The sequence below is a fragment of the Cibotium barometz genome, chromosome 27 (assembly GCF_041138505.1).
Source record: "Cibotium barometz isolate CiBa-2024 chromosome 27, ASM4113850v1, whole genome shotgun sequence".
Taxonomy (NCBI): Eukaryota; Viridiplantae; Streptophyta; class Polypodiopsida; order Cyatheales; family Cibotiaceae; genus Cibotium; species Cibotium barometz.
The window spans coordinates 1,554,234-1,580,560 of record NC_141072.1 but is presented as its reverse complement, the minus strand read 5'-3'; the positions used below and the strand labels follow the sequence as shown (position 1 = coordinate 1,580,560).

The 26,327-nt window shown below is 46.8% G+C and overlaps 1 protein-coding gene across 1 annotated transcript in view; it reads right to left on the bottom strand.

Moving 5' to 3' along the window:
* The window catches only part of LOC147622985 (ribose-phosphate pyrophosphokinase 1-like), an 82,828-nt gene that overhangs the window by 47,011 nt on the left and 9,490 nt on the right, over positions 1 to 26,327 (bottom strand). The window contains exons 2-3 of the mRNA XM_086821012.1: positions 25,588 to 25,770; positions 19,391 to 19,639 (exon numbers count right to left, since the gene is read on the bottom strand). Coding sequence (XP_086677138.1) covers positions 19,391 to 19,639; positions 25,588 to 25,770 — 432 coding nt within the window. The remainder of the gene's footprint in view (positions 1 to 19,390; positions 19,640 to 25,587; positions 25,771 to 26,327) is intronic.

Here is a 26,327-nt window from a genome sequence, read left to right as displayed (position 1 = left end):
CAGTTCAGAGTGAGCTTTAAAAATGGTTAAGCAAATACCATGTCATGTCTCTAATAAATTAGAACCTCACCTATGTATTGTTTGTTGGTAGCTTTGATTGATAATAGGCTGTTGTAAAATTTAAAAAAACCATACGTTTAACCTTACCCTGAGAGCTCAGCCATGCTGTGGCTAAAAGACGGCAAGGCAGCAGACACTACTTTTGGCAGTGGTGTGGGAAATGAGTTTATTTTTCTTAATGATGATGCAGAGGGGGATCCCCGACAACTTGTGCACCTCTTGTTTAGGGGCCACATGCCTTCACACAATGTCCTTGCAAATTGGAGTTCCTAGGCCTATAACCCTTTAATTCCACAGTATATACTAAGATGTTTTTGGCTCAGTTTGGATAATTTATTGCCTGTATATGAAGGGTCATCCATATTCTAGGCTTGGGTTCTCAAAATCAATACAAGATCATTGTAGAGTGCTAGTATATGATTGCGGTTGTGCAAATCTTCCATTGTTCATCTTTCTTTGTTAATACTCTAATAGCTCCAGTAGGTCTACATTTGCTATCAAAGCCTAGAGGTCCTCCAAAATTTCCTTTTCCAGCATCTTCTATGTGGTCCCTGCCTGATTAGGGATCAGCCCCTAGAATTAGAAGCAACCTTTCGGGATTGGGAAAAGTCACTCTTGGGTACCTCAGCTTTCATCATGGCCACAAATGGCTGCTTTTACCCATAAGGGTGGCCAAAATGGCAACTCTCCGGCAAGAGCTAAGGCAAGAAACCATCCTCAAGGGACTTTAGACCCCACCTCAATCACAGCACTGCCTTCCACTCTTCGCTTCAGGAGGACGACCCCAAGCAGGAGGTGGAGCAGCCGATGCACTCCGAGCAACTTAGTGAGTGGCATTTCAAAAGACGCTCCCGATCTTGGGAACGATCCGATCATCATGCGAGCCAATGCACTTCGAGCATCTTAGTGAGTGGCATTTCAAAAGACACTCCCGATCAGGGGAATGATCCAATCATCATGCGAGCCGGTATGGGTGCCGCTAGCTGCATCACACTCGCCATTTAGACGGCACCGCCAAAGGTCCCATAAGCTAGACGCGTTCCAAGCCACGGGACTAGCAGAGCAATGTTTCAAGTGTGACTCTACCAAGCATATTGCAAAAGATTGTCCGACAAACATGAAGGAGCAATCTCAACAAGAGGCTACGTCAAAACCAAGGGATGATTATGGAGGAGATACCTTCGATTTGAGTGTTTTGGCTCGCTTTATCTCTAAGGTTTGTCATAATACAAGATGAAAAATCTAGATCCTATTATGCCAGGTATAGGGTGCAATAAGTGATGGTATATTGGAGAGATGAATAAAAACAGTCAATCAACCCTCTACGTCAAGCAAGGGCCCATCCAAGATGTTCATCATGGTGATACAAGAAGGTTAGAGATGTCGAAAGTCTACTGTGAGAATGAGGCTGCTCAATGATGGGCTAGGATCTCCTGAATCCAGGGCTGATGAGTTGGAGGTGGTCGGGGTCTAATGAGACAAGGGCATCTAGCTCTCTGGAGTGTGCATGACTCCCATGGGCCTGCTGCGAGAAACCATTGTGGTATAGGCTCCCAAATCCACTGTGATGGACTCCGGCGCCTCCCTATCCACCCCTCTAGGTTGGAAAAAACTAGCGATGGTAAGTTGAGAGCAGGGGTGTCGGGAGCGAGGGTCTCTGAGCAGTGACTCTCTATGTCGGTTGAGCTCCAATAGGAAGAGTCCAAGCCACCTCCGATGATCTCGGTACTCCATGATCCGGGATAAGGATCCAAAGCCCTCTCTAAACAGGCAGGGAAATCTCCCTCTGATCTCATAGAAGATGGGGCACTGGCAAACATAGTGCTCCTCCGACTCAACCCCCATCTAACAGAGTCTACATGTCATGTCCTCTCTGGATATCCGCTCAGCTTTGCCAGACTCTATCCTCACTCTATGGGATGATAACCTTAAGCTGGCCAATGGCTATCCTCATAGCATGGGACATGAAGGCATCGAGATAACTTGGTCTCTGTATGAAACCATCTGCTGTGAATCTCAAGAAACGATATCAATAGTACTGCATCTTGGTAGGCAATGGACCTACCGGTGTGATCCATGTGTTATGTGTGTATAGCCCCAATAGATTGTATCAGATCACCTGGTTCCTGTTCTCATGTGTAAGCCTAATGTATGGGGAGTCTGGACCATACTCAAATAGAGGGAGCCAATCCATTTGTAATCCATGTGCCTGACACCGAGTGAGTTCTATGCCATACCAAGATGAATGCTCTCCTCCGGCCGCTATTTGCTGTGATGAGTGTAGTGCAAGACAGGGGAGTCGAAGTGGATCCATCTCCCTCGGTGGGTAGCGGCATCCCCAAATCCTATGCCAAGCCTTGTTAGAATTCCTGCTCAAGAAGAGTTGCTGCTATTTACGACAATGTGCTCGTTTCTTGCGGGTGCGTAAGGTACCGGTTAGTCCATTCAGCTTCATGCTTCTCAATTTGGCCGGTAGCTAACTCACGCAAAAGACATGCACGTGTGATATAGCATTCATCGTCATACCAACAATTCTAAGGCATGGTACTTGTGCGGGCTTTGGCGGTGGACTGGAAGGGGTGTGGAAAACTGTCGATGGCGAATGTGGATGATTGTTGTGATCTGTGAGGTGAGGGTGGTGAGGGGTGCAAACGGATATACGTCCAAGCGACGACGGTAGAGCTGATTTTCACAGATGGGTGAAATTGATCTGGATGTAGTTTGAGATGGGTAATGCCTGTGTACTAAGGTAGGTGGTGTGAAGATAGAGGTGAAGGCAAGGTAGCTATGGTCGACACCAAGCAAGCATGGTGGGATGGTGAAGTCAAGTATCAGCGAGGCTAGTTCCGGAGATGCCATAAGATAATCGACTGTGCTGGTGCCACTCTTGGTCTTAACATTGAAGTCCCCAAGTAAGAGAACCTCGCCTAGTCCCAAGAAGCCAGTGATATCCTCGAAGAGAGTTGTGTATGGAGACTCCCTCCGCTCCTATGGGGCATATCGTGGAGAATCCACGACAAAATAGCATATTGGCACATAGATGTCATAATCTGTAACTAAACCCACATGTAGCAAGCCTCCTCATCCCTCTTGACTATACTAACCATGGGCTATAAGTGTGTTCTGAATAGAATATTTACTCCTCCTGATGCCCTTACCCCTCCTATTGTTCAAGTCTCCCCCCAATAAGATGACTCCCACTACTATCCCGATACATGTGGTAGTCCCCTCTCTTAGCTCTCGTGCATCTCTGTGTAGAAGATGATGTCTCGTCCTTTGAAAGTCTCCTTGAATCCCCCAATGTCCAACCACAAAGTCCCGTTGCACTTTCCAAACTGCCATCCTCCGATGTGTGGTCGATCTATGGTCCCATATACACCCTGTCCCTATTTGGGACGTTTGTCTGTGATGATGACCTTGCCATCTCTATAAACTGCCCCCTTAAACACCTTACGGGCTTCAAGCACTTGCAGCATGCTCATTTTCATATGCTCCACCTGTGTGGGAGTGAGGTCATCACCGACAGAAATTTTCACCTTTGAGGGCTGCTCTATGATCCAAGAATGCTTGGTGTCCTTGAATTTGAGTAGTATAGCGGGCACCCGTGGTGTCCTTACCTGCTCTCCATGTCCTCCGCCTTCTATGCATCATCCATGCATGCTACAGTCATCTGGTGAAGGTAACATATCATCCATAAGCATTTTCAGCACATTTACATAGCTTAGAACAGTCCACCGCAGTCCTTTCTCAGCCTCACGTGTGCAGCCCTTCCTCATGCCCTTGGGAAGAGTGCATAGGCTCGAGATCAGTTCATTGAGCTGTTTCTACAGCCGTGTTCAGTTCAACCAGGCTTCCGATCCTCCGAGATCTTGCGTCTGGCTTATCTACAGTCCACAGTCATTCTCTCTAAAGTAATAAAGCAAATACTCTCTCGTTATCGGGATAGGGGGCCCTTCAGTGGGTAATTTGGGACCCAATTTGGTGTCAGTTCTCATATATCTCTCTCTCATCTCTTTAAAGTTTGAAGTATTAAAATGGATTGCTAAACTCACGAAACTCAAGATACAGAAGACGGTGTGAGCATTTGTGTGACAGGATCCTCCAATACGAAGACTTCCGCTGCATATTACTCTGATGTCGTAGTAGAGGAACTGTTGTGGGCAGTGGATTCCGATGTGGATGTGTGTACCATAAAGAAATATGTGATGGCTCTCTGTAAGGTGTCCTGTCGGAGCATGAGCTATCTCTCAACAACACTACATCCTTGTGTCATCTAAGCTCCATCAAGTACATGCCTAAGCAGTGAGCACCTCTGGTCCGAATCCCTCACGGAAGAGGCAGTGGAAGCTCTCTCGTATCTCATAGTAAGCCAAGCAACTGAACATATAATGGGCCTCATCCTCTATTGCTCCTGTGGTGCATACTGTGCATGTCCTCTCCACATGTGGGATATCCTTAGCTCTGCTAGTCTCTACTCTGAGGCGGTGGGAGGATACCCTTAGCTGGCCGATCGTGATACACATAGCATGTGACATGTGTATCTGTATGTATCCCGGGATCTCAAAGAATCCATCCTTGGAGAGTCTCAAGACGTGATCGCTGTAGAACTCACTCTTCTTACCAATATCTGACGGAGACACCCATGTCTGGTGTATGTGTAGCCCGAGTATATCTAACTGGATAATCTAGTTGATCTCCTGTCACATGGGAGATCAAGGTAGGGGGAATCCAGGCTATACTGAAACGGGGGGAGACGGTCCATCTGTATGCCATGTGCATGAAACCACTCAACTACCTCAGAGTACCATGCATGTGTTGGTAATGGTGGCGGCTGTGTCGCTGAGGAGGAGGGCAGTCCAGCTCGTCTCAATCGAGCCCTCTCCCTCTCACCGTATAATTGCATAGAGGACTCTATTGCTAGTCGTGGGAGGTGATCTCTGTCAAGCGTGTATACATGCTGAATATAAGTGATAGTTTGAAAAAGGGCATCTGTAACCAGTGGGGCCACCCCAAACTCTGCATGTAGAATGTCATATGGTACAGATGGCTTACTCTTGATCATGCATGACAACATCATCACCTGTGGCCTCTCCATGCTCCTCCAGATCCTTCCCTAGGCCTGGCCCCCAAAAGGCTCCACCATACATAGCCGCTGGTCGTACTAGAGTATCAAAGAGCCAGCATTTAGTGTCAAGTGCTTGGAAATGTGCCTAGAAACAGTCTCTCCATATGGGCTAGGGAGGCATGCCCCCTAGCAAGTCAGTCAGTGGCAACTATGGTCATGCAGAACAAAGGGCCTATAAAAGTGACTCCTAGATATACATACTTCTGCACAATCTCCATTGGGGCATCTCTGTATATGAAAGAAAATCGTGTGGCGACTGCATAACCTTGGTTTTCTCCAAATTGACCTTAAGGTCTCTCTTCCTGGCTGCCAAGGGAGGGCGCGGGGTGGCTAGGGCATGTCTCTGTCTCAAGGAGGAGTCCCTATGTCTGCGGAGCTCAAGCAGGAAGAGGCCCAGGCAACGCTGGTCCTCGAAGTCAATGATCCTAGAGAGTGGACCGAATCCCTCACGAAATAGACAGTGAAACCTCCCGCGGATCTCATAGTATAGTGGGCAGCGGCATATGTAATGTTCCTCCGTCTCAACCTTTGTGTGGCATAGTCGGAAGATCCTCTCCTCTCTGGGTGTCCGTATGAGCTTCCCGACTCTGAAGAAGTGCTCATCTCTACCTGTCGCCACTCTGAGGCGGTGGGAAGAAGCCCGTATCTGGCCAATCGCAATCTGCATGGCATGGGACATGTGAACACTCAAGTAGCCCGGCTGCTGGATGAATCCATCCTCAGTGAGTGTGAGGAAGTGGTCTCTGTAAAAGTGCATCTTCGTGGGGAGCTCTGGGGGTGTGATCCATGTGCAATGTGTGTAGAGGCTAAGAAGATCTGACCGGATAACCCAGTTGGTATCCTCGTGAGACAGCCAGAGAAAAGGGGAGTCCAAACTGTACTGAAGGGGGGGTAGACGGTCCATGCAGAGCCCATATATTGAGAACCAAGTGGAAACTAGTGCATACCATACTCCAAAGTGCCTGTCTGGAGGACTCCAGGGCAAGCCTCGGGTACCTGTGGGGATCCATGTGACTGATGCAAAGGAGGTATGTGACTGTCTGGAAGAGTGCCTCCACTACCATTGGGGCCGCAACAAACTCTGCCTGGATAATCTGGGTGAGACTGATGGTTAGCTGCGGATCATACGAGAGAACATCATGACCTAGGGCCTCTCAACTCGCTGCCAATCCTCATCGGATAAATCTGGCCCCTAGAAAGCTGCTCCATACATCAAGGCTAGTGTGATGAGGGTGTCAAAAAGCCAACCCTTCGTCCTAGGCTCCTGGAAATGTGCCTCGAAGCACTGCCGCTCAAGTAAGCTCAAGGCTGCATATCCCTGTGTCATTCTGGCATGTGCTGCGGGAAGCATGGTGAAGCGTGGGCCACTGAAAGTGACACCAAGGTAGACATAGGATGAGACAATCTCCATAGGATCCCCTCTATATGTGAAGCTCAATCTGGATGTGAAGGGGTGAGAGGTATTGAAGACCATTACCTTGGTTTTACCAAGGTTAACTGAGAGGTCCCGCTGAGTGCAAAAATCCTGTAAGGCATCCAACTCTCTGCAGCCCCTCGGTTGAGTCTGAGAGGAGGACGATGTCATCTGCATAAAGTAGTATGGGGATCAATATGCCTGCCAGTGTGGGACCAGCCCTGCCTAATCCATCAATGAAGCTCGAGATCTCATCAATAGAGGCCGAAAAGAGTGGGTGATAGAGGGCAGCCCTGTTTCACCCAAACAGTGCTGGAAATCTCCTATGATGTACCTCCTGGGGCACTCACTCGTCTTGTGATGGGCTCATAGAGGGCGATGATGCTCCAAAACCATGTCAGATGAGACTCCTATCTCCTGTAGACGATGTAGGAGGTGGGCTCGGGGTATAGTATCAAGAGAGCACCGACATGTCCGTACTACTACTTTACCTGTTGAACTCTCCCGTGAAGAGCCATTTCTTCATGCTCCCATCTCCACACCCTCTCCGGATTATGCTTATGCTGCAAGAGATAGTGGTGGGGCTACACACATGCATGCAGGTACAGCACATGGTTCACGTCCACCTATGCCACCTATGTATGCAGGAGCATCTATGGATGCCAGGGCTGATCCACATGAACGAGGAATCAAGAGGAAGCATGGGGATTATGAGCATCATGTTCATAAGCAAAAGGAATTCAAAGCCGGGGACAAATCCGTCAAGTTCGAGACATATCATGGTAAGTTTGATGCTTCCAAGGCTATGTCATTTGTTTCCCAGTTTGACATTGCTTTTAGTGATGAGGATTTTTCAGAAAAGTCCAAGGTGAGGCATGCCAGCATGTTCTTGAAGGGCACGGCCGCTCATTGGTGGCTTGCTGGAAAGCTCTCAGGCACTCCCGTGGACACTTGGGCTGAATTCAAAACTAGATTCTATGCCCAATTCTTACCCCCTAATGCCAAGAAGAACATCCGCAAGAAGTGGGATTGGGTTAAGCAGAATGAAGGTGAGTCAGTTCATGCTTATGTATCCAAGTTTTGGAAAACACTCTTGGAAGTTTCCCCTATTACGCAGGTAAATGATGAGGAACGCAAGAGAAAGTTCGAATCGGGACTCCAACCGGTTTACCAATCGGGCTTGGAGTTGTACCCAAACCACACTCTACAACAGCTCATTTCAGCTCCTTTGGCCACCGAGCAATTGGAGCAAAAACTGAAGCAAAACTATAGAGATGGACATGCTCAAAAGGGGAAGGACAAGGCTGTCCCAAATCTGCATAAGGGTGGACAGCCACCTAAAAGGGACTCCAATGAAGTTAAGGGAGCTCCAAAAGCTGAAAGTACCTCAGAGAAGAAGCGTCCCAACAAAAGGCCTAACTATGGACTTACTCCGGAACAAAGGGTGCAATATATACGTGACGGTAAGTGTTTTTCTTGTGGTAGTAAAGATCACATGGTCCGGCAATGCCCAAAGAAAGCAGGCAAAGAGGATGCAAAGGAAACCAAGGTTAATGTGCATATGGTGCCCGATGTACAAGGGGGGACAGCCCATGATGCTTTGGATAGGATGGTATGCAAGGCATGGGGACAGCTCAAAGATCAGCCCGCATTATTTATGTTTGATGATTGTGCCACGGACAACTTCATATCATTGGAAATGGCTACAGCATTGGGCATTAGTGTGGGTGACATGGGACCGGAGATTGAGGCCGGAAGTGCATTTGTTGGCAAGAAAGTCAAGGTCACACCTCTTATTGGCAAGCTTCGCATGCATATTCAGGGATATTTGGACCATGAGAACTTCCTCATTGCACCATTAAATGGGTGTGACGTATTGCTTGGAAAGCCTTGGCACTCCCGTCTTGATCCTCGCAAGGCTTACAAGACCAACCGGATCACATTTATGCATAGGGGCAAAGAGCATGTTATTGATGCCGGTGTGGAAGGGAATTCTATCCCTATTGTATCCCACATACAAATAAATAAAGCCATGAGAAAGGGTCTTTGCTCGTACATGATTTTTGTTCGTGATAGAGTAGACCATGTTGATCATTCTCTTGATTCTCTCACATGTGATAGGCTGGAATTTTTGAAACAATATGAACATTGCTTTACAGATTCACTTCCAGGGGAGCTACCACCACCACGGCCGGAGGATCATCGTACAGACCTTGTGCCTGGCAGTTCTCCACCAAATAGGCCGGCATACCGTGTGAGTGCATCACAGCAGGAGGAGATCATGAAGCAAGTCAATGAGCTCATGCAAAAAGGTTTGATCCGCCCTAGCTCTTCACCGTATTGCTCTCCCGTACTACCATTGAGCTATTTAATGGTCCTCTTATCTTCTTGTGTGAGCTTTGGGCTCTGGATGAGCATACTCCGTAGTGGTGCTCCATCGCTAGGACTGGCACGGCGTGATTCGTAGTGCCAGGGACGGGTGGATTGCACACGGTGTATGTTTCTGGATTACCACCGCTAGGACTGGCACGGCGTGATCCGTAGTGCCAGGGACGGGTGGATTGTACACTGTGTGTGTACCTGGAATTGACTTTCCGGTGGGCCTGCTTGTGCCCGGAAATGTCAAGTATTGTGCAAGTACATGAACGGAGATTATCCTTTAACAATGTTGCATTGTGCACTCATGTTTGCCTGCCTTTGAAATGTTTTCGCGTGAACTGGTTTCGTTTGCATGCCTGACATGTGTGTCTAGCTCAGGGGTCGGGGACGCCCTCCCGTGAGCCGTGGAATGCCTTGTCTTCTGACAGGTTTTGTGGCGTGTGAACAAGTGGGAAATCCTTATTTTAATAAGAGTTTTAAGTTATAAGCCTTATAACTTACAGGTTTCATACTTCATTAAAAGTAGATGGACACTTTATAAGTGTGGGCACCCTCTTTTGGCCTGGGCACCCTTTTATAGCATGTGGGGTGGGGGTTGGCCACCTACCCCACCTACCACACCCAATCCTTTGCATGGGAAGAAGGCGCCTCACTTCCAGCCCTCTCCCTTGCATTCGTGAGGAGAAAAACACGACTGCTTGCTGGGATTTTGAGAAAACAGGCCGTACAGCAGCTGGAGCACTCATTATTCTCATGAAACAGGTCGTACAGCTCCTATTCCAACTATTGTTTGAGGACTGAACCACACAGCAGGTACAGCAGGTATATTATCCTCATTTCTTGCTGATTCTGGTCGTACAGTAGGTACAGCAGGTACAGGAAGTACAATATCATCATTACCTGTTGATTCTGGCCGTACAGCATCTTTGGAACCCTTTTCCCATGGACTGAATGGTACAGCTTCTCTCTTTTCACTTCCACGCGTGGATTCAGGTCTGGACAGCTCTCTTTTTCTCTCACGTGTGTACTCAAAACAGCTAGCAGGAGCCCTCTTCACTTCCCCGTGTGATTCAGGTCAGTACAAGCATTCACGTGTGATTCAGACCAGCAACAGGTCTCTTCACTCCCACGTGTGATTCAGGTCAGGCCAGTGGGGTTATCCGCGTGGGTTTAGGTCATACGCATTCCCTACAAGTGGCCCAGGTTGTTTCACTCTTCCTACTGGCTGTACGGTGGCTCCAGAAGATTTTCATCGCGAAGAACGAGGAATTCTCTTGCTCTCCTATGTCTGGACTCCTCTTCCATTCACCGAGTCAACTCCGTGAGGGTGCCCCATCGCTAGGACTGGCACGGCGTGATCCGTAGTGCCAGGGACGGGTGGATTGCACGCGGAGTGTGACTCTGGAAGGTGCTATGGACGGGGCAGCCCTTGGTGACTGCAGACTCGGCATCAACAAACATATTCGGGTTTGATACTTTGTTTTCATTGTGCATTGCTTATTGGAAATCTGGCCTTGGGCCCGTGTACTTGTAACAAATTCTCCCAAGTAATAATATCATTCCTTGGGGGGGAGCCGGCCGTTCCGGCCTCAGTGTGGTGTCATCTATCTATGCTCAGAGTTGTTAATTACTTTTTTTTGCTATTTTGTCTTGTGCTATTGTCTTTTAAGAGTGTATATTAAAGTGCTAATTGGAGAAGTGAGTCCAGGAAGGGGTGACCCCATGCTTGGGTCTCGTTTCACTCTGCATCCCTGGCTCTGTGCAAATGAACTGAGCTCCGCCTCTAGCACTGATCCATAGAGTTTGGCCAATGTGTGGCCAATCATGATCGTCCTGTAGTTATTAGGATCAAGTGGATCTCCGGCTTTGAGGATGGGGGTGATAGTGTTGGTGAACCAAGAGGGTGGAAATCCTTCACAAAGGGCTCTATTGAACATGTAGGCTAGTAGGGGCGCTAGGGTATCTTGGGCATACGAGATGTACTCGACAGTGAGTCCCTCGTGATCTTGGGCTCACCCATTGCGTAGTCTACGAATGGTCTTGAGGACCATGCCCTTTGTGAAGAAGGTGGAGGTGGTGAGGCGGGGATCTCGTGGTGGGGGTAGGGGTGGCCAATGGGGGATATGATAGAGGGAGCATGCATAGGAGTGCCATGTGTCCGGGCAAGTGATAGGTTCGGGAGGGCGATGTTCTCGGAGTTTCCTCCATGCCTCTTTGCAGTTCAGCCCTAAGAAAAGTCGGTATAACTCATCCTCTTTTCCGACCATAGAACTCCTGTTTCTTGCGTTGGGTGAGCCGTTGAGAAATCCACTTGGCGCTTCGTGATTTGCCCAATCCGTACCTCAAGCTTGAGACGGGAGCGTGTGCCCCGACATTCGTCATCATACCAACAGTTCTGGGGCATGGAACCGCAAGGTGGCTTAGCGGTAGACCGCCACGTGCAGATGAAAGAAGCTGTTTGGCGGATGTGTGGAGTATGGTGGTGAGTTGTGTTGTGAGGGTGGATAGGGGAACAGTAGGTTCCACATCCTGGAGTTGGCGGTAGATGTGGCTGGAGTAAACAAGGTCAAGCTCGTGATCAAAGAGGACCTGAGTGTAATGTGAGATGGGGGGGGGGTGGTGGAGGGACGGGTGGTGTGCAGGTAAGAGTGAAAGAGAGGTACACATGGTCACCTTCAAAAGGGGGTGGCGGAATGGAGAAGTCGGGGATAAGGTGTGCCAAAGCCGGAGATCCCATAAGGTAGTCCACAACGCTAGTACCTCCTGAGTAAGGGAAGGAGGTGAGGGCGCCGAAGGAGGGCCATCGGGACATCCGTTATAGATAACAAGACCATGTGCAGCTCCCAACCCTAAGAAATATCTCCCATACACTGTGACCTCCTCACGGTCCTGTGATGATCATTGCAGCCCTGTGTCAGTGATGTCTAGCTCCTTCCTGTAGTTTGATAGGATCGTCTAGATCGAGTAGTCGGACCTGCTGAATTTCGTTCTGGCGTTGAAATCCCCGAGCAAGAGGACTTCCCCCAACTGTGAGAACTCCATGATATCCTCATATAATGGTAAGTACAGTGGCGGGCCATGTTGTGCGGCGTAAGGGGAGTGGCGTGGTGCAAAATAACACAACAACGTGGATGACTCTGTCACTGCTAAGCTGTAGCCGCACCCAAAGATATCGTGCATCCTCGTCCTTCCAAACGATACTGAGAATCTGTCGGAGATGGGATCTAAGAAGGACAGCTACCCCCCCAGAGCCACGTTGTGCGGGTCTCGCCTCGAAAAGCAGACTCCCACTCATACCCAGCTATGTATGCTAAGCCCCTCTTAGGGCTCTGATGAGTCTCTGTATAAAAAATTGCATCCCTCCCTGTGAGAATCTCGCCCAAGCCTCCTGGATTCGACCACAGCATGCCATTGGAGTTCCATACTGCCATTCCTAGGTGTTTGGTCTCATAGACCCCGCGTCCCTATTTGGGACGGCCCTCAGTGATAATGACTCTACCATCTCTATAGATAGCCCACTTGCCTATTCTGCGGGCCTCATGAGCAGTCACCATCGCCTCACGCCGGTGTGCCACCTATGCTGGAGTGAGATCATCTCCCATAGAGAGAGAGAGAGAGAGAGAGAGAGAGAGAGAGATGATGAAATGAAATGATATATTAACGTCTCTAAGAGGCCATAATGGCCTATGAGACCAAAACTGAGAGTACATCTGAAGTTGGTGTCTCATCAAAGAGAACAACTAAATGAGACTAAAAAGTACAATAAACTGGTTGTCCTACAGTTATAATTACGGAAATGTACGACTCTGCTATGATACTAAGTACAAAATACTGGAAAATATTGAAAAATGTATATCAAGTAGATCCATGTATGCTGATCAGTTGAAGTGTTTCCCTCTCCTTAGATCAAGTATCTCCGCCATGGGGCTGCCTAGAATGGAGAGGTCGTAGAAGCGAGGTAGGCGCCTCCGATGCCGAGCAATAATGGCTCTGATCTAGCGATGGTGAGGATGCCGTGGTCGGGATCCTGGTGGGCACGGCCGACAAGCACAACATAAGATAATTGCTCTATCAGTGGTGACTTCCTGGGAGCGTGGTCAGTGCCTTGATGGGCCAATGGAGGAGGTATTAGGAGGTGTGTGGGCTGGGTTGCTGGTGCTGGTGCCGAAGAAATCTGTCAGGGTCCTCTGTCTAGGTACATCATGGCTCGGCCTCCTGTTTGCCAAGAGGGTCTCTCTGTGTCTCCTGAGCTCAAGTAGAAACAATCCCAGGCATCTCTGATCCTCAACTCCATGACCCTGCGTAACGGCCCAAAACCCTCTCGGAAGAGGCAGTGATATCTCCCTTGGATCTCATAATAGACTGTACATCAGCAAATGTCGTGTTCCTCTGTCTCTACCTCGTAGTAGCATAGTTGACAAATGCGGTCATCCAAGATCTGATGCACATATCGCCCTGTCTCAATCCGCAACAGGTGTGATGAGGTTTGGATCTGTCCAATGGCACAACGTATCCCATGTGATAGGTGTACATCCATGTACGCCGAGCGGGTGATAAAATCATCTGGTGAGAGGTGTAGAAAATGGCTCTTGTAATGAGCCATTTTCGTGCCTAAGGGCTCAAGGGGGCTAGTCCATGTCCTCTCTATGTCCACTCTGATGATATCCATCTTGATCACGCGGTTTTGCTCTGAGCGGGTGACATCCAAAAATGCACAATCCAGAGTGTACTGAAAGGGTGGGAGTGCCTCTATCCGCAAACCATGTCGGTCAAACCATGATCTCATCTGAGCATACCAGCAATGAGTATCTCCATCCTCTGCCAACTGTATGGATGAGGTCAATGCCAATCGGGAGTACCTTTGCTAAGGGAGCTCCCATAGCCGCTCTAAAAAGGTAACTACCTAGAATAGGGCCTTGGTTACTACCGGTGGGGCACCCAGCTCAGCCCGAACAATCTCATGTGGTACTGATGATTTGCTCCGAATCATGCGGACAATCATCATAATCAGTGGTCTCTCCATTTGCCTCCATCCCTCATCTGTCCCTCTCTGAGATCTGTGATGTATACTGGGCCCCCAAATTGGAGCTCCGTACCGGAGGGTCAGTGTGACAAGCGTATCAAATAGCCACAATTTGGTGCGTGGCTCCTGAAATTGTATGTGTGCACACTGCCTCTCAAGTGCCCCCAAGGCTGCATGCCCTCGAGCTAATCTAGCTGCTACTGCCTCCTCGGAAAGTGAACTGAGGCTCTGATCTCGTCACCCATGCCTGTGAGGTGTTAAACACCATAACCTTGGTTTTCCCAAGGTTCACTGTCAGATCTCTATCCGCACAAAAAGCCTGTGATGCATCCAGGTGTCTCTGTAGTCCTCCCGGAGAGTCTGAGATTAGAACAATATCATCAGCATATAACAAGATGGGTATCAACACCCCTGCCAGGCATGCCTCTAGGCCTCCCAATCTGTCTACATAATCAGAGACCGCATCAATGTATAGTCCAAAGAGGGTGAGCGATAGCGGGCATCCCTGCTTCACCCCTATCGTGCTCGTCACCCTATCAGATAGTCCGCCTAGAGCTCGGACTTTGCGTGTCACAGACTCATACAAAGCATATATCCCCCACTGCATATCTTCAGGTACCTCAATGTCATGCAATCTGTGCATAAGCTTGGCACGTGTTACGGTATCGAAGGCTTTGCGGAAGTCCACAAAGCAGCAGTATATCCTTCTCTTCTGTGCCCTGCCCTCTTCAATAAGTGCCCGAAGTGTCATTATGTGATCCAAAGTAGTAAATCCTCTCCTGAAGCCAGCCTGTCCATGTGCTCGATAACCATGCCTCTCTGCCCATCGGCTTAGCTCCGACTCCAATATAGAGCCATATAGTTTGGCCAAGTAATGACCAATCATGATGGTCCTGTAGTTGCCTGATACCATGGGGTCCCCGCACTTAAAGAGTGGTACAACGATATGCTCTGTCCAGCTTGTCGGGAAACCCTCACAAATGGCACGATTAAACACATGTACGATGAGCGGAGCCAAAGTGTCTCGTGCATATGAGAAGTGCCCTCCAACTAGCCCATCATGATCCTATGCCTTTCCATTCTATAACCTGTCTATCGCATCTAGCACCATCCCCATAGTAAAAAAGGTGCTGCTAGCCGGTCTAGCTCCCAGTGGAGGGGGGGTGGGGGGCTCTCCTGGTGCATCATATAGCTCTCTAGCATAAGTATGCCATGCCTCAGTTGCAATAATCGGAGTACCAGGCTGTCTCTCCTGAAACATCTTCCATGCCCTCTTGCTGTCCTTCCCCAGGAAAAGTTGGTAGATCTCCTCCTCTAGCTTAGCCAGATAGGCTCGTTTCTTCCTCCGCACAAGGCGCCGAAAGATCATCCCAGCCTGTCTATGCGTGTGAGACCCAATGGCAATCTCACGCTGTAGTTGTGCTCATGTCTCACGACACTCATCATCATACTAACTATTCTGTGGAGCAGTGCTGCAAGGGTGGGTGGAAGGGATCATAGTGCAGGGAAACGCATATGAGGCGGGTGCATGTAGTAAACCTGCCAATCCTCTCGTGATCTCGTCCAGATGACTATGCGGGTCTAAAGCGAACAAGCCATCAGATACTGCATCTCGATAAACCCCAACTGTCTCACGTGTAAACTGATATCTCCGGTACCTAGGTAGATGAGTGGCTGGCCCATCTCTCGGGGATCTACCTACTAGTGTGAAACTCAGGTATGCATGATCGGCTGTTATGCCAATGGGCCTACTGGAAATCGTGAAACCCCGCACATCAGGTATCAATGAAGGAGATCCCATCAAGTAGTCCACTGTGCTCGCTCCCCCTTTAGAGTTCCAATGTGTGAGAGCATCTCATCCTTGCCATCTCGATAAGCCATTGTATATGACCAACCCATGTGCACTCCCGAGTATGAGAAAATGCATGCCATAGTCTGTAATCTCCCCCTCATCTTGTGCTGATCTCTGCAACCCTACATCCTCTGCCATGATCTCCCGGTACATAGCCTCTTGAGGCTCATACAACTCTGTCTACTCTGTGCATGTACGTGCATTAAAGTCTCCCAATAGTAATATGTCTCCCATGCTGGCAAACCTCATGATATCATCATATAGTGGTATATAGGGCGACTCTCCTGATGGCGCAAACCTGGAGTGGGCTGGGGGAAAGTAGCATACTGCCACATATAGCTCGCACAGCCCCTCTCTGCATATTCGGACCGACATGTACCTCGCATCTGCATCTCTATGTACCACATGTATTTTGTCAAGAAGCTCCTCCCTGTAAAGTATTGCCACTCCTCCAGATCCTCTGGTACCTCCCACTGTGCGTGACTAAGGGCGGAAAACTGATTCCCATCTATAACCTCGTACGTTAGGAAGCCTCTTGTTTGTGCACTGATGGGTCTCCGTATACATAGCAATATCACTGTGTCTGAAAGTATCCTCAAAGTATCCTGCATCTATTCTAAGGGCTCCGTTGCAATTTCCCACCGTGAATCACAAGGTCTCATAGGCCGCGCACCTTCAAGCGGTGCGCGGCCTATGACTCCGCCATCTCTATATACCGCCCATTTTCCCTCTTTCTTTGCCTCAAGCACACGCGGCATGTGTTCCTTCCGGTGTGCTATCTATGCCGGTGTAAAGTCCTCATCCAAATAAATATTTTCCCCCTTAAGGGCCATCCTTTTGGAGAGGAAGCCTTCTTCTCCAAGTCACCAAACCTGATGATCAATATCTTCGCCTTGGTTTCATCTCTGCCTACTCGCCATGCTCCGGTAATGGGTACATCAGTGTCTCCAATTTTTGTTGCAAAAGCTTTTGCATCCTCTTAGGGATTTCCCTTATCTTCCCACCCAACTACACGTACATGTAAGCACGTGCCCGTCTCTTGGCTTCCTCTTCCAATGTAGCATTCATCGCCTCTACTTTTTTGACTGGTGTATCCTTCTATTTTTTTACTACTTCAATCCATGGGTTGACTTTCTCAATTTGTTTCTTTGTGGCACTGGCAATTTCAACCCATGAATGCATTTCCTTCTCACCTACAGCCACTTTTGCCTTACATGATTCCAAAGTGTTTTGCATTTCTGTGATGTCTTTTTAGCAGTCAGCCATACATGTCTTCAAAGTGCCTTCGTACGATGCAACTGTTGTGCCAATCTCTCGGCATTTCTGCATCTCTTTTTTCATTTCCATGTGCATCAAGGCTTGGCCTAATTCCATCTCAACCCGTACTTGGGCTTGCATTTCTCCCTTCAATTGGACATATATCTCTTCCTTCAGCGTTTCATATATCACTTTCCTTTGGGCATGCATCTGCTCGGTCCATTCCTTTTCAAGCTCCTGTCGCATGGTGTTCATCTCTGTCCTTATGTGAAGCTGTATCTCCTCATAAAGGGCCCCATCTCGTCGGGCCATCTTCATAATCCTTCGTGAGCTAGGGGACATGATTCCTTCCCTCAATCTTCTGTGGTAGGCATTTGGTGCCTTCGTGGGGGTGTGAAAGATTGTCTCACCATCCTGTTCCCCCTCCAGGGGTTGAGACATGTTTTCCCCTACTAGTTGCTGCATTGGGGGCCTGAGCAAGGGTGGGTGGGGAAAGGGCGCGGACCTGAGAACTGGCTGCGCACAGAGTACAGCAGAGAGGCGTGCAGGTGGGTGCGCATAGAGCAGGCGCAAAGTGCAGAGGCGCACAGGTCAAGCAAAACTGGCTGTGCACAGAGTACAAAACTAAGAACTGGAGTTAATGACGGTGTGTCAATCGAGAGAGAGAGAGAGAGAGAGAGAGAGAGAGAGAGAGAGAGAGAGGTAAAATAGAACGTAAGAGAATGAGAAATAAGTGATTTTTGATGAAAAGAGAGGTAAATTAGGTGTCTGTGTGTGTGGCTACTAGAGGCGAGATAAGAGAGAGAGAGAGAGAGAGAGAGAGAGAGAGAGAGTGCTACTGTAAGTCCCCATAAACCTATGATGACAAGGTATGAGTAATTAATTTTTGTAGTGCAGGGCAGCCTTGCACCAAGTCTCAGCAAGGGCGCATTCAGTGATGACATTGATACAGAATTGATAGGTGGTGTTCGGACGCCTCAGTTGTCAATCCGACAGCCAATGAAACTATCGCACTGCATATTAATATCATGAGAGTCGGATCTTGAAGCGCTTCAACCACATAACTCTGCATTGATTTTTAAAGAGCATATATGAGTTGAGTGTAGAGAGAGAGAGAGAGAGAGAGAGAGAGAGAGAGAGAGAGAGAGAGAGGGAAGAAAGAAAGATATATAGTGAGCGTCTACTAAAGACCCAATGGGCCTATGAGAACAATAATGTCCATGGCATATCTCATCATGGAACGGAAAATTAAAAAGAAACAAAACAAAACTATCTCACTGAAGTGATACAAAACTGTCCATGGAACTCTCATCATGGAATACCAAGAACATGAAACATGAGACTGAACTGTAGAGAGAGTATTGCTGCTATATTTTCTAGACATCATATCTGATAACTCTGTTCATTTAGCTCAGAACTAATTTACGAGGTTGCTCATTACACTACAGAGGAGGCCCATGTGAAGTCATCCACCTATGACACAAGCATATCAACAATATTCTACTTTCTGTAAGGCCAGAGCATCAATGGTGTGAAATCAAGCCATGGTAACCAGTGTCTGCCCTTTTGGTAGTCTCCTACGTGTCACGGTCCCTATATGCATGTAATCAATTGAAATAAGCCATCCATGAAAAGTTGGCAGTCTTCAAACTCTGCTACATTGATGTCGAGGGCTATACTGTGCATGAGTCATGAGAGCATCTTGACCTGTAATCCCTCTTCTTGGCCCCATTCCAGAGGTGGGAGGTCCACTGCCAATAGAGCTGCCCCGTGCATTGCTAGAATTTGTTAGCAGTCTAGTCGAGCCTGAGACAAGGGCATATGGAGAAGGTGAGACTTAGCATTGTTTCCGTAAGTGTAGGCTTTCATTATCTTCCTAGTACCTAGTCTCCCGGCCCCTAGCTCATTGGCAGCCTTGACCTTGATTTTTCGAAGGTTGACTTTCAAATCCTTTTCTTTGCAAAGATGTATGGTGAATCACACTGTTTCTACAGTTCCTGGTAGCGTTCATGTATACAAGTGTGAGGATGATCTGCATAGTAGATCAGCATATACCTAGTGATGTCTATATCTTCGTTCTTTAAAATATCATGCAAATTACTGTGGTACAAACAAATGTAGCCACCAATTTCAAAACATCAAATTTTGAGATTGAGGACAGAGGGACAAGAAGATTAAGATAGAAATAGCAGTTGCAAACAAAATGTTGGTCATGCAGCTATCTCTTTTCAAGTCAGAAACACACAACCTTGAATGTATTCAAGAACAGCCTAAGATTACCTTTCGATCTGCCCTTGCATAACCAAAATATGGAATGACAGCAGTTATAGTTTTGGCTGAAGCTCTTCGGCATGCATCAATCATCACAAGTAATTCCATCAGATTTTCATTTGCAGGGGGACAAGTTGGCTGCACCAAGAACACATCACACCCTCTCACGCTCTCTTGGAGCTGCACATAGATTTCACCATCTGCAAATCGTTTGATGTTGATTTTGCTAAGGTCAAGTCCCATATAACAGGCAATCTCCTGCAAAATTCCAACAGCATAGTCCAATGATAATAAACAGCATACTCCAATGATGCTTAAGGAATCTTTTACAAAAAGCATAAGAAGAGGGTCAATAATACAAACCATCATGCTGAGGCCCAAGGGGCACAATGTGTCACGGCATAAATTAGGAGGTACAGAAGTCTCAAGAACCACTGCAAATATAACATTTATGCTTTGAAAGTCAAAGTCCATCTGAATTAAATTACTGTATATATCACAGTCCAGCGATGCCTAAGATTTACATCACATTGAGTGGCTGACATGTTCTAAGATCTACATTGAACTTTAAGGAGGCTGTCATGTTCCAATAAGAAAAGCTTTGTCACTGAGATAAACTCTGAATGGTAATGGTAATGGTAAAAGCAGCAAGTTTACCATGATCAGGTGTGTACCACATAATTGTGACAGTCTACTTCCGAATATAAAATCTTGTCTAACAGTATGTAAGACCTTCGTGACATGACTCCAAAAACGTGAAGTATGATAATGAGTGCAAAACAATGCATAGATGTTGCAATGAGCAAATCTACCAAGAGCATCCCTGTGCAAATTAAACAAAACGAGAATGCAAACTCTTGGTCATATGCAAGATGTGTGTGTTTCTAGAAGCCAACGAGCAGGAACAGGGTAGAAATCCATAAAGCAGTAGCTCTAAGGATTTTGGTTCAATGTTTCTAGAATGAAATCAGCATAACCCCTTAGAGACCCAATGATTTGGAAAGCCCACATTGAGGCCCTCTACACCGTACCAAACCAAACCATACTTGATCTCTCTGAACTCCCGAGTCCCACCAACTACTACTACATCTCTGGTCTCCACCAAAACCACCCATATTTGAGAAAATTGGCAAAGCATTATCAGATCAAACAGGGGTGCCCACTCTCCCCTAAGACTCTTCGGACTCTACATAAATGAGCTAGCTAACTCACCATTTGGTTGAGGACACGGGGTTTCTCCACAACTGCAATTGCCAAGAGGAGGAGCTTGTTCGCAGACCAGTGAAGTCTACTTTCAGCCAACTCTATCACATGCCTAATAATCAGTACAACCCGCTGGGCATCCTCCGACTATATCATGTAGTCTACTCCTACCTCAAACAAGCCCTCGCCACCGGCAAAGCCACCATTCAGACCATCCATGTGGCTTACCCGCAGGACATCTCCATGGACAAGGCACAGGAGGCCTTCGCCATCATCAACTTTTGCCTCCAACTAAGAAGACCAAAGGAGGAGTTTCTACACCAAGTTTCGGCGAAGCTATTATCAAGAAGAGGGCCCACAAGGTGGCCATGGCTCAAAGACTGTATTTGGCTGTCCCATATGGAAGAGTTGTTTGTTTCATATTGCAATCTCTTATTTCAATTGTGTGTCTACCCAATATTCATTGTAAAAATAAACCCTCAAGCCTTTTATGTGGTTATGTGCCAGATACCAAGTTCTAAACACTCTCCTTTGTGTAAATGAGATTGTGGGTCTTACATACTTTCCCTTGTACGCGGGTTTGCTTTTGTTAAGAGTGTCATGCCTTGTGTGAAGAGAACTAGAACTCAAGCAATTCCTCCTCTCAATAAAAAACCCAAGATGAGAGTGATATCTAATCCAGAGAAGGTAAGAGCATATGATGCAAAAATAGCTTACTTTAGATCACGTAATGAGTCCTGTACAAACAACTTTTTTTGTGAATAACACCAAAGATGTAGCCTTTCAACTTTCAGGGAACAACAAATAGCCTTTAGCCATTTCCTTGTAATTCTTTCTTTGGATTGTGTTGGTTACACAATCGTTGTTAGAGAAAGTTCTTGGTAAGGATTCACGCATTTGAGGTGTGCTTCTTTACAGTCTTTACTTTTCGATATTCTGTAACACTTAGATAAGCCAATCAAGAGAGTTCAATGCCCCTTTACAAATGGATGTGAAGCACTTCACATAGTATACATTTAAACCCACACAACAACAAGAGGCATTACCAAGCCCATGTGTGGTGGCACTACATGTCTCCATTATCATCAAAGAAGAGCCACCCACACTACCAAACCCCCAAGAAAACACACACTGTAACTATTTGGCCCTCCTAGCACTATTCACATGATGGCACCCTTGCCCGGACACTGGACAAGTAGAAGAAGGCATGGGAACAAGGACCATGAAGTTTTCCCATGGAAAAGCGCCAGTCTTGGTCAAAAAGCTGACAAAAGCAAAAAGTCAAACTAGGTTGACCATGAGCCACGGGCATCACTGGCGAAAGGAGACTGAGCTGGACCAAAAAGCTAAAGCCGCTTTTTCAAAAAGCAACTCTAGGGCCGAAAAACAAGGCCCTATAACCAGAAAAGCAAAACAAAAGAAATTTGACAAATGATGAGTAATATTTTATTATAAAAAGCAAAAGAGGAAAGTTAAGTGAAAAAGGTAAAGCAAAAGCATGATAGCTTTTGGCAAAAACCAAGACCTCTCGTGTATAAAATAGGGGTGAGTCCCTCTTGAAGATCATGAACAAGGGCGTGAAGATCATCAACAAGGGCATGGAGTGCTTCATCATTGCCAGGACTGCTATCCATACCACCACCAGCTGCCACCCATCTGCGCCTGTAACCAACCGGCTGCCACCGTCCTCTGCTAACGCTGTTGTTGTTTGCCACTTCTGTTGGTTGCGCCACCCTTGCCTTCCAGTTGCTGCCACCTGTCAAGCCAAACAGGGCCAGCACAGCCAACCAACGTTGTCAAGCCAGCCAGCACCAGCACATACCGCCGCCAGCTGCCACCCATCTGCGCCTGCAACCAACCGGCTGCCACCGCCCTCTACTAACGCTGTTGTTGTTTGCCACTTCTGTTGGTTGTGCCACCCTTGCCTTCTAGTTGCTGCCGCCTGTCAAGCCAAACAGGGCCAGCACAGCCAACCAACGTTGTCAAGCCAGCCAGCACCAACACAACCAGCCATTGCCTGGCCACCACCCACAAAGCCACCGCCAAGTACAGTGCTGTGCCACCACTTACTGCCTGAACTGTCAGCACCTGTTGCCCTTCCGTACAGCTGTTGTACCTCTATTGTACGATTTCTCTGCTGAAGCCATACACCTGCAGACATTGACTGTTGCTGACTTGTACCATCTGCAGATTGCCGGCTGTGGTCTTGACTTGAAATATACTCCCTTGTGAGGCCACTCTTTGTGGACTGCTCCTACTCCGGACTGGACATTGAGCTTACTATTTCATCATATTCTTCAACATCTAAACACATCCCCTGTGGAACTCATGTAGAAACGAGGGATTACTTGGATTGGAGTTGGACTTGGATTTGGTTTTTGATTTGGATTTGGATTTGGACTTGAAACTTGGATTTGGGTCATCCCCATGGTGTGCTCGGCATCAAAGATCTCGTGCCTTGACATTGATTTCGACTTGGACATTCTACATCGGCATATTTGTTTGCTTTTGTATTCATTGATGTATTGATCCTGGCTTGCGAGCCCGTGGATTGTTCCTGAACAAATTCCTGAAAGGGGACGGGGCCTATTCCCCACTCAGAGTGTGTGTACTGTGCAAAGTTCCCTGTACCCTTCTCTCACTCCCTCTCTCTATCTTCTCTCTGTGTATTTCTATCTCTTGGATACGTGGTTGAATCTATCACGGCACGCCCCGCCAGGCTTATAATGGTATCAGAGCAGGATTTCCTTCGAGGAATCTTTCTTGGGGTGACAAAACCATGTCGAGAGTAGAGGGCAACCAAGGGCCTAATAAAGGGAACAACTATGAGGCCGATCCAAGACTTCAAGATGGGAACCAACGTCATCGATCCATTACTCATGAGACCGCGGCCATGTCATCAGAAGAGTACCATGATTTTCAGCAATTCATATGTTTGCTCAGAGATGAAGAATTCATTACTTGGAGCTGATTGAAGATGTTACAAAGATTGGGTGGATAGATGAGACCTTGAACACATCTCGCAGCATAGAGAAGTTTGTCACAAAGAGACCCAAAGTATTTGTAATGTGTCAAGCCAATAGTGATCTAGAGCTTCTCAAGCCATCAAAGACCAATTTGCCTACATGTTTATTGTGGTTGAGAGGCCATTCCTAAAAGCCTTCTGCTGAACATCTAGGATTGCTTCGTGCTCTAATTCCAATTGTCCTTGGGTCGGGGAGATAGACATTGAGAAGGTTAAGATTATCCCAGAGATTCCTAAAGATAAGTGTGACATCTATGCCATGCCTTATGAGTAGATGATGGCACCAGCGCATGTCACACGATCACATGTGGCAGCAAAAAGTGCTAGAACCAACGCAGCAGCAAAGACCAACGCAGCACCATAGACACATCTACTTGAGGCATCCTCTGCTTCTAACACTGAGTCAGAGGTTTTGAAGGAGCCAGATGATGAGGACATTAGGATATTCAAGACCCACAGGATACATATCCTTAAGGCTTGGTCCTTGGATCTATGTTTTTTTGCCTTTTTGTATCCAAACTTCCAGTTTTTTTTAGTGATCACTAAGTTACTGACTCACTACTGAAGGAGGACTCTATGAACCATTTTTGTCATATGGATTGCAACTTGTTGTTTTGGCTCTTAAAGAGCATAGATGCCTTGGTTTTGATATTCATGATTCACTGTAGTAGCTAGTCTTGATTCTTGAGTATTGACTCTTAGTTTTCTATCAAAATCTTGTCTTGGTCCGGAGTCAATGGTTAAAAGTTTAACTATCGAGTTTCAAGACACTATGTTTGAAAAGTAAAAAGTAACTTTGAAGTTTGAAACATGAATAGGATGTATCATGTATGATGTATTCTCTGCAGGCTGCATGGAACAGTGTGCACCCAGGCCCCAGGGGCCAAGGGCGAGGAGCCAACCTGCTCCTCATCCATGCATTTTTTTAAGTGTATTACATTGAGGTTTTGAATGCTCTACATTCGATTTAATCTTTACAGCAATATATAATCAATATTCTTGTTTTTTTGGGCCTTGTGCCCCCCTGTATGACAAGTTTATGAAACGTCTAAGAAAAGTAGAACACTTCTGAAACGTTTATGAAACCCCTTTCATGAAACGCCTGGAAACTATGATTGCATCAAGCAGCCAAAATTTCAGTTTCAAAGCAAACAACCATCAGATCTAGCAGTCCACAATCTTGCAGACCTTCAACACTTGAAATAAAACATTTAGAAAGGTGCACCCAGCAATACTACTCAAATCTCTTCTACCATGCCTGATCACATTCACAGTAAATGAGCTCAATAATTTGAGCTCATGCTGAGCTTGAGGTCTCAACCCCGAAACTCAGAGTGAGAAAGAAAGAAAGAGAGTTATATTTATGTCTTACAAAAGACCCGATTGGGCCTATGAGACAAAAGATGATTACAAGTATCCATGGAATATCATCATCATGGAAAACTGAAACAAAACTGAAACTGGAGAATGAGGATGACTTCATTGAGTTGTCGAGCTTAAAGACGGCTGGGACTCTTTTAACATAAAACCCCTACAAAGAGGATTGTTGCCAATGCTTTCATGTCGTATACAAATGCAGCTAGACATTGACTTTCAAAGCTAAATTTAAACTTAAACAGTCAATACTTGCAAACCCAATGCTAGCTTCCAATCAACCCTAGTCTCCATGCGATTAGATGATGGCATATTTGTGTCGTTGATTTGTTATTTCGTCTAAGCAAGAAACAAGTCAAAGGTTCCTTTCAGCTTACATTTTGAGGCTAATATAAGAGGGTCAATTTTTTCCATTCTCATTGGCATGTCATAGCATGGCTGATAGGGGCAATCAACCTTATGGGCCTGCTTGGTGGGGAAATACAGCAACGGTGGATGGGTTATATCACAATGCAGATCCTTCTGATTTTGAACATGCTAGCTGAACAATCAATCAGACAACAAATAGACAATGAAGACGGGCAAAGGGAATTGTAGCATGCACCTGAGCCAATGGTAGATTAGCCGTTCCTGAGAAAATTCGAAGACGAGTATCATGAGTATCTTCTAAGCTCACATCTTTCAGATCTCGTGGGTAAAGGAGCCCACAGCTTTGAGCTTGCTTTGCCGGTAGCGGTAGTGTTTTTGGTCTTCCATTCAACAATGCAGGATCGATGAGGGTACACCTCTGCATGAAAGCAAAACCAACCCCAATGAAGGTGCTTGCTGCATGCACACAGACAAGAAAAAAAGTCTGGAATCTGGATAACATAAAAGCAAGCACTACTCAGTGACAAGGAATCCAGTCAGTAGCCACGCATTTTGCTAGTTGCAGTCACAAGTGTGGGCTTCTTTTATAACAAAAAATGCCTTCTTGAAAGATTAGTTAAATAGTCACTTTGTAAGTTAAATATTCCTAAATATTGAAGCAGATAGCACAAGCGAGCATAAACAATAAACATATGAGAGAGTGCAAAGGAGATTGAGAGAGTTGGACAAGATCACCTTTTATAAAGGCAGTAAAGCTTTACAATGGCAATGGCCAGCAACTAAGTGTTGAACTATGTGCAAGGGAAATGGATGAATGAGTGAATAAAGGGGAACTCCTTATATAGTGAAGTAGGGACCTGGCCGACTGCCTCTAGGGAAATGGATGAATGAGTGAATAAAGGGGAACTCCTTATATAGTGAAGTAGGGACCTGGCCGACTCCCTCTAGGGCTGGCCGACTGACCGCAAACCAAAT